This window comes from Panthera onca, chromosome C1 (assembly GCF_046562875.1).
Source record: "Panthera onca isolate mPanOnc1 chromosome C1, mPanOnc1 haplotype 2, whole genome shotgun sequence".
In the NCBI taxonomy this organism is placed as follows: Eukaryota; Metazoa; Chordata; class Mammalia; order Carnivora; family Felidae; genus Panthera; species Panthera onca.
The window spans coordinates 209,841,468-209,856,758 of record NC_138346.1 but is presented as its reverse complement, the minus strand read 5'-3'; the positions used below and the strand labels follow the sequence as shown (position 1 = coordinate 209,856,758).

Below are 15,291 nucleotides of genomic sequence, written 5' to 3'. Positions count from 1 at the left end.
AAATCTGAAACTAATATAATATTTTATGTCGGGGCGCCTGGGTGGCTCAGTCAGTTAAGTGTCCGAGTTCGGCTCAGGTCACGATCTCGCGGTTTGTGAGTTTGAGTCCCGCGTCGGGCTCTGTGCTGACAGCTCAGAGCCTGGAGCCTGCTTCAGATTCTGTGTCTCCCTCTCTGTCTGTCCCTCCCCAGCCTCAAAAATAAACAAACATTAAATATATATATATATATCTTGTAGGTTAACTATGCTTCCCTCGAAAAATAATAAAGTATATATATATATATTTTTTTTTTTCAGTAAAAACAGCTGATTTAAAGGATGCTGTGGACTGAATGTGTCCTCCCGAAATTCATATTTTGAAACCTAATCCCGGTGTGATGGTATTAGGAGGTGGAGCCTTTGGGAGGTGATTAGATCACCAGGAGGAAGCCCTCAGGGTAGGATTAGTGTCCTGATAAAAGAGACCCCAGAGAGTACTTGTGTCTTTTCAGCCACCTGAAGACACCGTGGGGAAGACAGCCATCTACGAACCAGTGCGTCCTCATCAAACACAGAATCTGTGGACATCTTGATTTTGGGCTTCCCAGCCTCTAAGATCGAGAGAAATACATGTTTCTTGTTTAACGCCGGACAGGCTAAGACAAAGGACGTGTGGGAAGCGGCTGGAGTTGAAAGACATAAGTATCTGTTTGGTAGAAAAGGCCAGCCTCCCAGCGACCCAACAGCAGTTCTGTTGACATAACCCTGTTGATCAAAGCGATCCCCTAGCTGCCCCAGGCCAGTTCCTGTGGCTCTTGGTGGAACTCACTCTGCAGATCCGGATCCGGATCCGGTAAATATAAAAGCTCTGGTCCTTGGGTGGGGAGCCTCATCCTGGAAGAGGCCGCCGAGAAGTGCTCTTCCATCCAGGCCCTGTGGAAAGCGGCAATGACCCCCTCGGAAGACCCCAGCGACCCAAAGGCCAGCCCCAAGGTCACGGGCCTGGAGACGGACGTGGAGACCAGTTCAGGTAAGAGATGGCGGAGGGGCGTCAGCACTTCCCAAAGACCAGCCAAGGGGGCCTGGGGAGGGCAGATAGGCTCCCCAGAGCCGCCAGGATTCTCAAGCCATGGGTGGGCTTCATTTATTTCCTGTGTCAGCAAAGCTACCAGAACGTAAGCTTCCTTCTGAGCCTGTGTCGTGATGAAGGGCATACAGTTGAGAAAATGGATTTATTTGCTGTTTCGGTAGCTCCAAAGTTAATTGTTTAAGAGTACAGGCTTTAGGGGCGCCTGGGTGGCTCAGTCGGCTAAGAGTCCGACTTCGGCTCAGGTCATGATCTCGCGGTTTGTGGGTTCAAGCCCCACGTCGGGCTCTGTGCTGACAGCTCAGAGCCTGGAGCCCGCTTCGGATTCTGTCTCCCTCTCTCTCTGCCCCTCCCCCACTTGTGCTATGTCTTTGTCTCTCAAAAATAATTAATTGAAAAAATAATTAAAAAAAAAAAACAAACAAGGAGTACAGGCTTTGGATTCATAGAGAGCTGCTCTGGTACTTTCTTCGTTGATAAGTGGGCAGGTTGGCTCAGGGCTTATCCTGGACCTGGGTGGGAAGGGTACCAAAGAAAGATGGCAGGAATTCCTTCCCAGGCCCGACAGCACAGGTGCTCCTGGTGTGCTCTGAGGCTACGGACAAGGTTGTGTTGGGAGGGGAGGACCAGCATTTGCACAAACTGGAGTCTCAGTTTTCCTCGTCTGCAAAAGGTGACAGGACCTTCCTCCTGTTTGAGGACCTCATTACTTGAACAGTGTGGTCTGTGGACCAGCAGCACCGGCATCCCCTGGGAGCCTGTTAAAAACTCAGAACCTGGGGGGCTGGGTGGCTCAGTCTGTTGAGCATCCGACTCTTAATGTCTGCTCAGGTCTTGATCTCATGGTTCGTGAGTTCGAGTCCTGCGTCAGGCTCTTCCCTGACAGCTTGGAGCCTGTTTGGGATTCTCTGTCTCCCTCTGGCTCTGCCCCATCCCTGCTGTCTCCGTCTCTCTCTCTCAAAAATCTTCCCTGCTGTCTCTCTCTCTCTCCCTCAAAAATAACTAAATATAGGCACTTGGGTGGCTGAGTCGGTTAAGCGTCCAACATCAACTCGGGTCATGATCTTGCAGTTCGAGAGTTCGAGCCCCGCGTCAGGCTCCGCGCTGACAGCTCAGAGCCTGGAGCCTGCTTTGGATTCTGTGTCTCCTTCTCTCTCTGCCCCTCCCCTGCTCTCTCGCTCTCAAAATAAATAAATAAATAAATAAATAAATAAATAAATAAATAAAACATTGACAAAATTTTAAAAAAAGAAAAAGAAATGTTTTTTAATGCAGAACCTCACTCCTCCCCCTCCCCCAGTGTATCAGAGTCTGTTACCAGGAGCCCTGATGCAATGGACTCCTGCTCCAGCCACTCAGATGGCTGATATGGGGAAAGCCAGGATTTAAACTCAGGTCTCCCTGGGGACAGGAATCCATGCTTTTAGACCCCATTCTCTTCCCCTCTTTGTGTGTCAGCCAACCTTTCGAGGGAAGGGTTGTTAAACCCTTTAAGGGAAGGGAAGGGAAGGGAAGGGGAAGTTAAACCCTTTAAGGGAGGGCACCAGGGAACGAAAACCAAACCATGAATGGAAACCACACTCCACTGTGCTAACACAGACCTTTGGTCTTTTCCCTCCTTCTAGGTGGGAAGCCGGGCTGCCATCAGAAGGCCATCCCCCCCGCTCACCTGACTTTTGTCATCGACTGTGCTCGTGGCAGACAGATCTCCCTGATAGCACCCCCAGTGCTGCCCCGAGCCCCTGGTCCTAATCTAGGAACCGTCACCCCGCCAATGAAGACTTATATCTTGTTCTGTGGAGAAAACCAGCCCCACCTGACTCAGGAGGCCCCCCTGGGTAGGGGACGCCTTGCCCAGGCCAGGGGGGCCGTGCCACCCTGCAGAGGGACTGGGGCCCCAGATTCCTCCCCAGTCAGTCCACTGGTCCCGCAGGAGGCTCCTGAAGCCAAGGGAAACCCCTTGAAGTCTGTGCCCTCGAGGTCTTCAGCTTGGGGAACTGTCATAGGCTCCCTCAAAGCCCTCTCCTCCTGTGTCTGTGGGCAGGCAGATTAATTGGAAGAGCCTGGCCATGAAGGAGGGGGTTGGCACACCAGGCTCGAGCTCGGGGACTGCAATTCCCAGAACCCAACCCCCCTTCCCCAGCCAAGCAGAAGTCATTTGTGCCTGAGCCAAGGAAAGGCATTGGATCCGCAAAGGACATCTGAAACAGCCACCAAGTACACACTCAAGGGTATCCACCTTCCCCCTTCCTATCTTTGCGAGCCTTTCAGCGGAAGCAAGATCAGGCACCTGCACGTGGAAAGAGACCAGACCATTCATACAGCAAATTCTAACGGAGCGGCTTCCACGTCAGGCTCTGCAAAGTACTGGGGAAGATGCCACAGCTTTCTTGGAGCTCCTCCTCCGGGTGGGGGAGAGGGAAAGGGCTAAATATGTAACCAAATAAAGATGATTTTGAATAGTGATGAACTAATGACTATGTAGGAAGGGAAATGGGGTGCTGGGATGGGAAGCCGTTGGGGCAAAAAAGGTTTTCTGACACCGTGAGTGGCAAAGTGTGATCTAAAAGATGAGAAGGGGGGCGCCTGGGGGGCGCAGTCGGTTAAGCGTCCGACTTCAGCCAGGTCACGATCTCGCGGTCTGTGAGTTCGAGCCCCGCGTCAGGCTCTGGGCCGATGGCTCGGAGCCTGGAGCCTGTTTCCGATTCTGTGTCTCCCTCTCTCTCTGCCCCTCCCCCGTTCATGCTCTGTCTCTCTCTGTCCCAAAAATAAATAAAAAACGTTGAAAAAAAAATTAAAAAAAATAAAATAAAAGATGAGAAGGAGGGGCGCCTGGGTGGCTCAGTCAGTTAAGCGTTTGGCTTCAGCTCAGGTCGGGATCTCGCACTCTGCGAGTTCGAGCCCCGCGTCGGGCTCTGTGCTGACAGCTCAGAGCCTGCAGCCTGCTTCACATTCTGTGTCTCCCTCTCTCTATGCCCCTCCTCCACTCATGATCTGTCTCTACCTCTCAAAAATAATTTAAGTAAAAGATGAGAAAGCCAGCACTGTGAAAATCCACACTCCCCAGGGCCACCTGGCTGGCATCTGATCCCAGGGCCGGCCAGAGCGGGGTCAGGATGCCCCAGTGCGACAGGCAAGTCACTCTCGTGCAAGTCTGTAGGTCACCGGGAGGCATGGATACCAGGTGGGGGAAATTCCCAGGCAATCCACAATGGGAAATAAGGGAAACTGCTTCTCAAGAGGGGGCAGAAGGTGCTCAGAAAGGTGACGGGGTATCATGTCTGAACAGATACAAATAGGAGCGGTTACTTACTCAGCAGCTACTGCGACCAGCCTCATGTGCCCCTCGGGATACAAGGGACCAGGTGGTCCCCGCCTCCCAGGGCAGTCGTGTTACCCCGCAGGAAGTGGGGTCACTGGAGTGCGTGTGAGGGTGTAAGAGGCACAGCATTGTGTGAAATGCTGAATCAACTCATCCGAGGAAGCGTGGCTCAAGGCTTTCTGAGATCGCTGAATGTCCATTTAGATATTCAATGGCTATTTTATCGGTTTTCTACAAACGTGTGTTGGCCATTTGCTCCAGGCCAGGGAAGCGGCCTCCTTGCAGGGCCCGTGTGAGGCAGCACAGATTAGGGAGGTGAGGTCCAAAGAGCTGAGGGGTGTAGTGAGGCCCCACAGACTGGTATAGTTGGAATTAGCACCCAGGCAAGCCCGGGTTGCTCCTAACCAGAGGGCTGATGGCCTCTCGTCCCAGCAGAATCCCTCCTAGGCAGAGGGGATCCAGAGAGAACAGACATAACTCAGTCCTCCAGAAGCTCACAGCCTGGTGGGAAGCCAGGAAAGGAAGTGACTATTAATATTACTGTTAGCTTCTGATAAGTGCAACAGTAAGGGTATACAGGATAATGCTGGGGCTGGAGGAGGGTGACCAGTCGATTCTGGGGAGAGGAGATCAGAGAGGGCTTCCTGCAGGAAGTGATATCTAGACTAAGCTTTCTCAACGTTTTTTTTTTTTTTTTTTAAATTTATTTTTGGGACAGAGAGAGACAGAGCATGAACGGGGGAGGGGCAGAGAGAGAGGGAGACACAGAATCGGAAACAGGCTCCAGGCTCCGAGCCATCAGCCCAGAGCCTGACGCGGGCTCGAACTCACGGACCGCGAGATCGTGACCTGGCTGAAGTCGGACGCTTAACCGACTGCGCCACCCAGGCGCCCCTAGACTAAGCTTTGACCAGTGGAGCGAACCACACAAAGGCAAGGGAGCCAGGATGGGGAGTGTTCCAGGAAAAGGGACCAGAGTCATTCAGTCTAGCTAGGGCATTCATTCATTCAGTGCCCGGCTCTGGGCTAGACCCCGCACTGGAGCAGTGATAGGACAGACAGGGCCCCCTCTAAAGGAGCTTCTTCTCCAGTCGGGACAGACAACGTGTGCATATGTACACAAAACAGTTGCCAGACAAGTGGCAGGGACCACATCGCGCGATGCCTTGTGGGCCACGATGAGGTCTTTAGATTTTATTCTGAGATAGGTTCCATTGGAAACTGTGAGCAGTGACAGGCCCAGACCCACCTTTAAAAAAAAAGGTTCCTCTAGGGCCAGTAGAGCATGCGACTGTTCTTTTTTTTTTTTTTTTTTTTTTTAAGTTTATTTATGTAAGTAATTTCTACAACCATCCTGGGGCTTGAACTCAGAACCCTGGGATCAAGAGTCACACACTCTTCTGACTGAGCCACCTAGGTGCCCTGGGAATGCAACTCTTGATCTCAGGGTCGTGAGTTCAAGCCCCGTGTTGGGTGTTGGGTGTTGCATTTACTTAAAAAAAAAAAAAAAGTTTCTCTAGCTTTTGTGCTGGGACCAGAAGGTAGGGAAGCTTTGGAGGCTGTGCCCTAATCCAGGCAAAGAGAGGTGACGACTTAGACTAGAGAGGTGGTGACAGAGTAATGTGGATGACATCTACCCTTCCTCTCTCCTCCCCTGGTTGAGAATCACTGAATTAGAAGAGCCCAAAGAAATGGCTGCAAAGGAGGAGTTTGAGGCCCTCAAGGGAGAGGGTGGGCCTGTGGCTGCACATCCTACTTTGGAACAGCAGGTGTCGCCCTATCACCAGACTCGAGGGCACCCCATAGGTTCCGGGCCAAGGACAGTTGGAAACTGTAGGGCATGGGGCACCTCGTGGGGCCCATGGTTTCAGAAGCCAAACCTTCATTCTAACCAACACCCGCTTGGTCTCGATGACTATATGGGTATACCTACTTTAAGTTTATTTATTGTTTAGTAATCTCTACACTCAACGTGGGGCTCGAACTCACAACCCTGAGATCAAGAGTCTCAAGTTCTTCTGACTGAGCCAGCCAGGAGCCCCGTGACTGTGTATATTTTTATATGTATCACACATCACCCCTGGGAGAGGTGAGTATGACTTTTATTGCCATTTTACAGATGCAGAAAGAGGCAGAGCCCAAATCCAAACCCCAGGGAGTGTGACTACAAGCCACAGCATCATGACCCTGAGCCATGCGGCTAGGCACTGCGTTCACATCCGTTCCAGCAGCAAACGGTTTTACGAGGACCCAGCCTGGGGCCTGGCAGTGTGCAGGGAGTGTGTGGGGCTGAGCAGGTGAGCAGGGCCCTCACTGAGGTGGAACACACAGGTGGAGGAGAGCAGCTCAGTTAGTCTCGCCACCCACAATCCTGCACGGCATTATCCCATTTTACAGATGAGGAAACTGAGGCTCAGGTAGGTTAAGCAACTGGCCCGAGGTCACACAGCTAGCAAGTGGCAGAGCCAGGGTTGAAATTAAGGTATTTGACCTCAGAGCTCTGCCTACCAACCACGCTGTAGGAGCTTAGCGAAATTCTTTTAAATTTTTTTTTTTTTTTTAACGTTTATTTATTTTTGGGACAGAGAGAGACAGAGCATGAACAGGGGAGGGGCAGAGAGAGAGGGAGACACAGACTCTGAAACAGGCTCCAGGCTCTGAGCCATCAGCCCAGAGACCGACGTGGGGCTCGAACTCACAGACTGCGAGATCGTGACCTGAGCTGTAGTCGGACACTTAACCGACTGAGCCACCCAGGCGTCCCTCGAAATTCTGTTGAGGGAATGAATAAATGAAAGACTATTGAACCAGTGAGTGAGTTAAAGTGTGAGTAAATGCGTGTGTTTCCAGGTTGGTGGCCATGCTTAGGCACTGCGTCCCCAGTGCCTTCAAGTGTCAGTATATAACAGGGGGTGGTCAAGAACTGTGTGAGAAGGGGACGCCTGGGGGGCTCAATCGGTTGAGCGTCCAACTCTTGATGTCGTGGGTTCGAGCCCCGTATTGGGCTCCGTGCTGGTAGTGTAGAGCCTGCTTGTGGATTTTCTCTCTTTCCTTCTTTTTTTTTTTAATTTTTTTTTAACGTTTATTTATTTTTGAGACAGAGAGAGACAGAGCATGAATGGGGGAGGGGCAGAGAGAGAGGGAGACACAGAATCCCAAGCAGGCTCCAGGCTCTGAGCCATCAGCCCAGAGCCCGATGCGGGGCTCGAACTCACGGACCGCGAGATCGTGACCTGAGCTGAAGTCGGACGCTCAACCGACTGAGCCACCCAGGCGCCCCGGATTTTCTCTCTTTCTATCTCTCTGCCCTTATCCCACTCATGCTTGGTCTCTCTCTCTCTCAAAATAAATAAAATAAACTTAAAAAAAAATGTGTGAGAAGGAGGGGACAGAGAATGGAAGGAAGATGCAGATTTGCAGTCCTGCCTCCCCGCTCTGGGGCTCCCTAGGGCCAGCAGCCCTGTCTAGTAGCCCCCAGACTTCCATGAAAGATTGTCTCTGGGTCTGGGCCTTGGAAGGCCTCAGAGCTGGGGACTGGCCCAGCTGGCTGGTGACAGTGAGCCTCAGGCCAGCTGTGGGGTAGCCCAGCTGTGTTGACTGTAAACAATTTGCCTCCCCTGCCCAGAGGCTCCTGCCTTGACCACCAGTCCTGCTGGTACTCAAGTCACCACCCACTCAGGACCGTCTGTTATCTCAGGGCAAAGCCAGGTGGGCGGAGCCTTGGTTTTTGTTATTCGGCAAACAAGCACAATTTTAACAAGAGTTTACCATTTACTAAGCTAATACAAAAACTCCATCTCTCTCTGGTACATCCTAGCAGCCCCTGGAAGGGTGGTGCCTGATCTTTGCTTATGGGATGAGGAAACTAAGGCTTCCAGAGGCTTCTCTCTGCCATCTCCACCCCCAGGACCCAGACAGGGAACATTTTAGCTCTGCCCTTACCTGCTTTTCATGGACAGAAGGCTGCAGCAATCCGGCAACTCCTCTGAACCCCCTGCCTGAGTCTCGATCTCCACGGAGCCACAGTGTGGGTGAAGCTGAGGAGGTCGGGATCCAAACCTAAACGCAGTAACGGTAGCATTTTCAGTGGCACCCGTGAGCTACAGCCAGCCACCACACACGAGTCCCGGGTCCCTTACATGCATTACAAAACAACCTTAGCGGGGCGCCTGGGTGGCTCGGTTGGTTTCAACTCTTGGTTGCAGCTCAGGTCACGATCTCCTGGTTCTGAGATCGAGCCCCATGTGGCCTCTGCCGTTAGCTCTCAGCCTGATTGGGATCCTCTCTCTCTCCCTCTCTGTCTGTCCCTCTCCCACTCATGTTCACTCTCTCTCTCTCTTTCTCTCTCTCTCTCAAAATAAATAGACTAAAAAAAAAAAATTAAAAGAAAAAAACCTCTAGCAAGTAGATTCTATGAGCACCATTTACAGATGGGGCAACTGAGGCACAGAGAGACTATGTGACTCCTCCAGGGTCACACAGGTCAGAAGCAGCAGAGTCAAGATTTGAACCCAGGTGAGGTAGCTCCAGTCTGTGACCGACCCTCCACTATTTACTGAGGCTCGTTAGCTTTTTCAAACACCCAACAAACGCGCGCTTAGCCCCTTTCCCATGCCAGGGTTGGGAGCAAGAGGGCAGAGTGAGACATCTTCTGCCTTTGCGGAACTAGGATCGCAGGCAGATTGGGGAGGGGGGAGGTGGGGGGGGCGGGGTGTACAATGTGGGAGGTGGGAGTTGTCTCTGGGCCCGGGGGAAAGGTGGCCATGGCATGAAGGGGTTGGTCTGGAAGAGATGCCCTGGCCGGAGGGTCTGGAGGCCTGGGTCTTTATCTCACCTCGGCCACTGACTTGTGTGTGACCCTGGGGCGAGGCGCTGGGCCTCCCTGGGCCTGGGTTCCCCACCACACCAAGAGGACTGTGGAGTGACTCCCTAAGGGCACAGGGCTGGCCAAGCAAGTGGGTCTGCCTTCCCCCTTGGCCAGTTCCAACATGAAGTCTGGGCCTCAGGTTCTTTGGGTTCTGTCTGTGCCCCTCAACTGGTAGCTCTAGAAGGCTTTCTGGAGGAGGCGGCTTTGAGCCTAAAAGTGAGGGAAACTTCTAGGTCCTTGGCACCCTTGGGGGTCCCCGGCACCTGGGCTTCTCACGGGTCTCCGGCCCCAGGAGGCTGTATCTTTTCCACTCCCCCTGCCCTCCTGCACAGGCCCACTCCAAAAACTATAGATGTACAACTTTGCCTTTCCGGTGCAAGATGCCAGAATAGGGGCGGGGGAGCTGACTTGCCCCTCCCCCTCGGGTGTAGACACGGATTCAAATCTCAGCCAAGTCACTTCCAAGCTGGCGACCTTGGGCCAGCTGCTTGACCTCTCCGAACCTCCTCGGTACCTACTTTGCAGGATCCTTGCAAGGATGAGCAGCATGCTGGGCACACACTAGGCACTCAGTGAATGGGGCTGCTAAAATTATCCCTCACGGGGTGGGGGTGGGGCGCAGGGCCCGCAGCCAGGCCTATATTTAGCCTGGAAAGGGTGGGGGGCGGAGGAGACAAAGCGCTGTGGCCAGCCCAGGCGCCCAGGGGGCGGAGCCCATGAAAGAGGGCCCCGCTGTCCCCATCTCCCCGCCCTCCTCTCCCACAGGGTCACCTTGGTCGGAGGGCTCTCTCAGACAGCCTCTGCTCTGTCCCCGGCAAAATCTTCAGCTCCGGAACCTCGGTCGGGGGCGGGGGGATGGTTCTGGGGCCCGGGTGTGGGGGGGATGGTATTCGGCCCCACTGGCCGCTTCTGGAGAAACTTCTCCTTTTCTCAGCCCGGGCTGCCAGCGGCCCAGCCCCCAGCCCCCACCCCCTTCGCGCGACCCTGGGAGGGGCATCGCTGGGGTCGGGAAGCCAAGGTGAGCGTGACCCTGGGTAGGGGTCGAGGGAGACTGGGAAGCTGGCCCGGCTCCACCCCCAACCCCCGCGCTGCTGAGTTTCGGGGCTGCAAATAGCCCAGTGGAATCAGTGAGTCACGGAGGCTGGAAATACCGCGCCCCCCTCTCCTTCTCCCCTCCTCCGGCCCGCAGCCAGCCGGAGCTGCACCGGAGACTGCCTGGCACTCGGGTTTCAGTAGCGCCTGCTGGTGTTGGGGGTGGGGTGGGGTCCCTCCGGAGAGCACGCAGACTCCCCGAACCAGCCAGCCCTCCAGCCAGGTTCCAGCCCTGCTCGTCACTCAGCCAGTCTGGTCCTCAGAGCCCATGTGACACCAGATGGGCTTCAAGAGGGCAGGTGACACAGTGCAGCTGGCCCACCCTCGGTGTCCCTGTGCCTGGGACAGTGCTCGGCATGTAGCAGCAGGGGCTGGCGGTTGGGAGAGAAAGCCCCGCAAGGTTTTTCAGGGCAATAATTCTGGGATTCCCGCTCAGGTGGGTCTGGGAGCTGAGGGAGGAGACCACAGGCCACCCACATTTCGGTGAGGTCCTGGAAGTTTACTTGAGGTGCCACCCCTGCCCCCAAATCTCAAGGAAGTCAGATCTGTCTATCCTGGGGTTTCTCCCCCCGGCTGCCTCCAGCCCCCACCCAAGTTTGAGAATTTCAGGCAGGTGATCTCCGGAAGTCTGTGATTCTGTGGTTTATTGTGTGTGCAGGGACAATGTGGGGTCCTCCCATGCCCCCTCCCACCCCCCAGCCATCCCTTAAGGGCCCCAGAATGGCAGGGTCACGTCAGAGGCCATCCTATAGAACACTGACCCAAGAGGTGCAGAAGTCAGAAGCTGGCCCCCGCCTCTCGCCCCAGGGGGCCTCAACTACTGTGAACCACCCCCTTTCCCCCCACCCCTGCATCTGTAGGTTGGAGACTGAGCCAGTGTCACTGCAGGTGTCTGGGGCTCCTCAGCATGAAGGCTGATTGGGGGTCCCTGCCCTGGACTGGAGACTAGGAGGGAACTGGGCTGGGGGCTCTTCCCATGGTCTGGGCCCTCTCTCCCAACAGGAAGATGTGGGGCAGGGGGACATAGGCCATAAGGGACAAAATGAGGGGAACTACTCCCCAGTGCACAGAGGGGTTGGGGGTGGGGCCGTTTGAGAGCAGCTTTCACAGCCTGGGTTCAGATCCAACCTTTAATGAGTAAGGTGGGCATTCAACCACTCGGAGACTCAGTTTCCCCATTGATAAAAATAGAGATTGAAAAATCTGATTTTAGAATGTTCTGCATTCAGCCTCAACCAATGGTCGTGCTCAGTATTTGAAGGACAGGACAATAGGCGTGTGTGTGGTATGTACACACACCAAGCCTTATAGATTCATTGATTGAAGAAGGGGCAGGGTTGTGGGGGAGGTGACTGGCCGCGGGGGAAGGTTGGCAAGAAGCCGGGGTCCAACCTTGAAGACCCAAGGCCCCATCCACGTTCTCTCTCTCACCTCATCTGGGGGACCTGTCTGCGGAAGCAGCCCCGGGAGCCCAGGTCTCCGGGTGGGAGGAGGGACCAGCCCCACCCCTCTGCCCGGCCTCGCCTGAGGGCACAGCAGGTAACGGAGGGCAGAAGTGTTGCAATTTCATCGTGAACCCTCTGTATCGGAAAAATCCCATCTATGTACAGACGTTGTGTGGCCCTGCCCTGGCACAGCTGGTGGGTGGGGACACCGGGGAGCAGGGAGCCTGGCAGCTGGTTTGGGGCTCGGGGAGTGGCAGAGAAGAGGGTTCCCGCCACGGCCGGGGATCAGCACCTCCGCTAATATCTGCCTCTTCCTCGCCCGCTCCCCTTGGCCAAGGGGGTCCCAGGTCCCTGTCCCCCCGCAGGGACTCCATAGATCAAAGGAGTTGTCCATCTGTCTGTCCTGCAGATTATTTGCCTAGTGCTCCTGCCTGTCCCAGACCCCTTCCCCAAAGTGGGTTCTTTGGGGTCTCCCTTTCCAATCTCAATCCCTTTATTCTGGATTAAGGGAAAGAGGCCACATCTGGAATCTGGAGGCCACAGGTGAGGCAGAAGGCCTCAGTTGCGGGGGGCGGGGTTGACCCACCCGGGGTCTGATGGTGTCAGGGCCTGGAACTTGAGCTGAGATGTTCTGCAAGCTGTCATGAGAGGTGAGGAAAATGTCTCTGGCAGGCCAGTGGGGGAGAAGGGGGGAGTGGGGGGGACAGGAAAGGGGAGGCCCTCAGATTTTTATCTCTGTCCGGAAGGTCTGCTGGACGTGCTCCGTGTGTGGGTGACGCCGGGCCCGGATGGTGAGGCTGCCGTCTTCCCTCAGGGCCGAGGTCACGGAAGTGGGGTCCACGTCCTCGGGCAGCTGGCACTTGTGAGCGAAGGTGTTCATGACTGTGCCGTCGGCTGCCAGCTAGGGGAGGGGTGATGGGTCAGGGCTGGATGCCCCCAGCCCCATCCTGCTCACATCAAGTCTTCCTCCTCTCACCCCAGCCAGGCCCCGACATGCCAAGGGGTTCTACCCTCGGGAGCAGAGGGGCTGGCCCGGGTGGCGGTGGCTGAGGGCTGTATGCAGGGCCAGCCTCAGAGCTGCTCGGAGGCCTTCCACTGTTTCCCAGGGGGAGGCGAGGGGCTTGGCAGGGGGGGAAGCTCAGAGAGGGAGCTCGGTGGCAGAATCCAGAGCCCCCGGGGGACAAAGAGAAGACAGCACACAGCAGGGCCGTGCCCTCTGGGATGCCCAGACGCACTGGGCGTCCGGGGCCTGGGCTGGGCCGGCAGCCCCGCCCCCACGACTCGGCCGGCACATCGTGTCCAGAGGAGGCTGGGGCGGCTGAGTCACTGGCGGGGGTTACAGGGCTGGCACGTGCTGCCCTCTGGTCCTGGTGCCCACAGTCCTCAGCTTCCCTGGCAGAGGTGCCAGGGCATGTAGCCTCCCCTGCTCGGGAGAGGAAGCTAGGCCGTGGGGGATCTGGAGGCAGCCTGGCAGGCCCTCTCTGATGGGCAGTCGTGACTGGGGCCCTGGGGGTGGGGGTGGGGAGGGTGCAGCGCTCCTGTGCAGGCCGGGCCACACCCTCCGCCGGGGTCTCAGCCTCCTGGGAGCTGGGACTCAGAGACCCTAGTGACCCAGTGACCCTGAGGCCCATGGGTGGAGGGAGTGCGGGGTGGGTCCGGAGTGTGTCTGACCCTGAACTGCAGGGCCTCTGGCCAGCCTTGGGCCCAGGTCAAGGATCCCAGGAGGATGGGGGCTGAACCACTGGGTAGGGGAGGGAATGTCACGTGGGCGAGCTCCTCCCTGCCAGCTTCCCAGGTGAGCCCCCTACCTACCCATATGCCTGCCAGGAAAGCTGTCCCCACTCAGCCACTATGTCCATCCTCTGGGCCCCCCTCAACTCACCTCCTCAGGTGCCACCTCCCTGCATCCCTCCACCCTCTCCCATTCCCCTGTGGCTCCCTCAGCTGCCCTTGGCTCCTAAAGAAAGGACCTCAGAGTCTTGGGGCAGGGAGAGGCAGAGGCTGGGGTCCGTCCCGTGGCCTACAAGTAATAAAAGCAAGGTCTCTAGTTTGTTCTGGGGGGGTTCGGGGGAGGGGCACTGGACAAGGTCTGGGGTCCCAGCATGGAGTATGGGGTATAGAGGGTACAGACGTGGAGCCGGGGTCCAGACAGGGTGGGCAGGCTCACCTTCTCAGCCCGCACCTCGATGTGGTTGTTGGAGGTGGTGACAATGATGTCTTCAGGTGAGAAGTCACTCACATCCACTGCAAACTCATAGGCGTCCCCAAGGGTCTTGATGTTGCCCGGCCCCCCGGAACGGGCTGTGGAGGAGGCTGCTGTGAGCTGAGCACCGGGCAGACCTGCGTCTAGAACCCGGGTCTCTGGCTCCTCTTGGGGAAAGGGGCAGGCCCCCAGGCCTCGCCTCCCGCTCAGCTGTTGTTTCCAACCCCCCAGCCCACCTGTCCTCACCTCTCGCAGCCCACCTTCTCCGTGGTGGGGCCAGGCCTCACCCAGCACAGGTGGGAGGACTATGTGTATGTGACCGTGTCTGTGGCAGCCCCCCCGCCCCCCCCACCCAGGCCTGAAGGCTGGGGGATGCCTCCCACCCCTCAACCCTGTCCTGCCCCCTACATCTCCAGCGAGGACCTGGCCACGGGCCATGTGTGGCCATCGGCATCATAGCTGACCCCTGGGGCCACAACTCTTCCTTGGAGACCAGCCTGTTCTCCTGGCCACATCTGTCCCTGGCCACATCTGTCCTGGTGGCCACACGTGGCTATGGTTGTACAGCACCTGTTCTTGGCAGCTCGGCAGCCGTCTCCAGAGGTGGCCAGGAGCAGGTGTCCCCTACCTGTGCATCGCCCCTCCCCTCAAAGCCCTGACAACTTGCCTGGGAAGGCCCGGGGCTCTGAGTGGGGCCTCATGAAGCTGCCAAAATCCTCGGAAAACATGCTCAAGGCTTTCTCCATGGGCGGGTCCTGGGCTGGGAGGGCACGGGAGGCTGAGGAGGATGAGGATGAGGAGGACGAGGAGGAGGAATGGAAGCTTCTCTCCGCTCTGAAGGTGGAGGAGGTCCTGTGGCTCATCCACGGCGGGCGGCCGGGCCCTGGCCAGGCGGGCAGGGGGACAGCAGAGGGTGTGGGCTCTGGGGGAGCGTGCTGGGCCCTGATTGCCGGCGCTTTATAAGGCCCGACCGTCCCTGGGCTTGGGGCCAGCCCCTTGTCTCCTAGCTAAATTTAGGCCTTGCCACGGCCCGGAGGGGGCTGGAAATCTTCTCCGGTGAGGCAGCACTGCTGACAGTCCGGCACACGCAGGCCCAGGCTGAGCTCACAGCCCAGCATTCCAGGCCGAGAACTCCAGCCCAGGGGCCTCTGCAGCAGCGGGCCGGGGGCAATCTGTCCCCTTGCCACTCGGACCCCCCGTGCCCACCCCAGGACCTTGTGGGTGTGGTGCTTCTGAGTCTCCGTGTGCCCCCATCGGCCTGGGGCTCTCTAAGGACTGTGCCTCCCCCATCAGACT

General features: G+C 56.5%; 2 protein-coding genes across 2 annotated transcripts; one reads left to right on the top strand and one right to left on the bottom strand.

Annotated features, from left to right (window-relative positions):
• Positions 1-57: 57 nt before the first annotated feature.
• On the top strand, positions 58-3,530 carry SRARP (steroid receptor associated and regulated protein). The gene is made up of 2 exons (XM_060628837.3): positions 58-1,009; positions 2,692-3,530. The coding sequence occupies exons 1-2, from the start codon at positions 928-930 to the stop codon at positions 3,117-3,119; spliced, it is 510 nt and encodes a 169-aa protein (XP_060484820.2). The 5' UTR covers positions 58-927; the 3' UTR covers positions 3,120-3,530.
• A 7,933-nt stretch (positions 3,531-11,463) lies between these two features.
• HSPB7 (heat shock protein family B (small) member 7) lies at positions 11,464-14,945 on the bottom strand. Its single transcript, XM_060621152.3, has 3 exons — positions 14,663-14,945; positions 13,960-14,093; positions 11,464-12,693 (listed from the first exon to the last, which is right to left on the bottom strand). Exons 1-3 carry the CDS (start codon positions 14,856-14,858, stop codon positions 12,514-12,516), a joined length of 510 nt encoding a protein of 169 aa, XP_060477135.1. The 5' UTR covers positions 14,859-14,945; the 3' UTR covers positions 11,464-12,513.
• Positions 14,946-15,291: the final 346 nt, after the last annotated feature.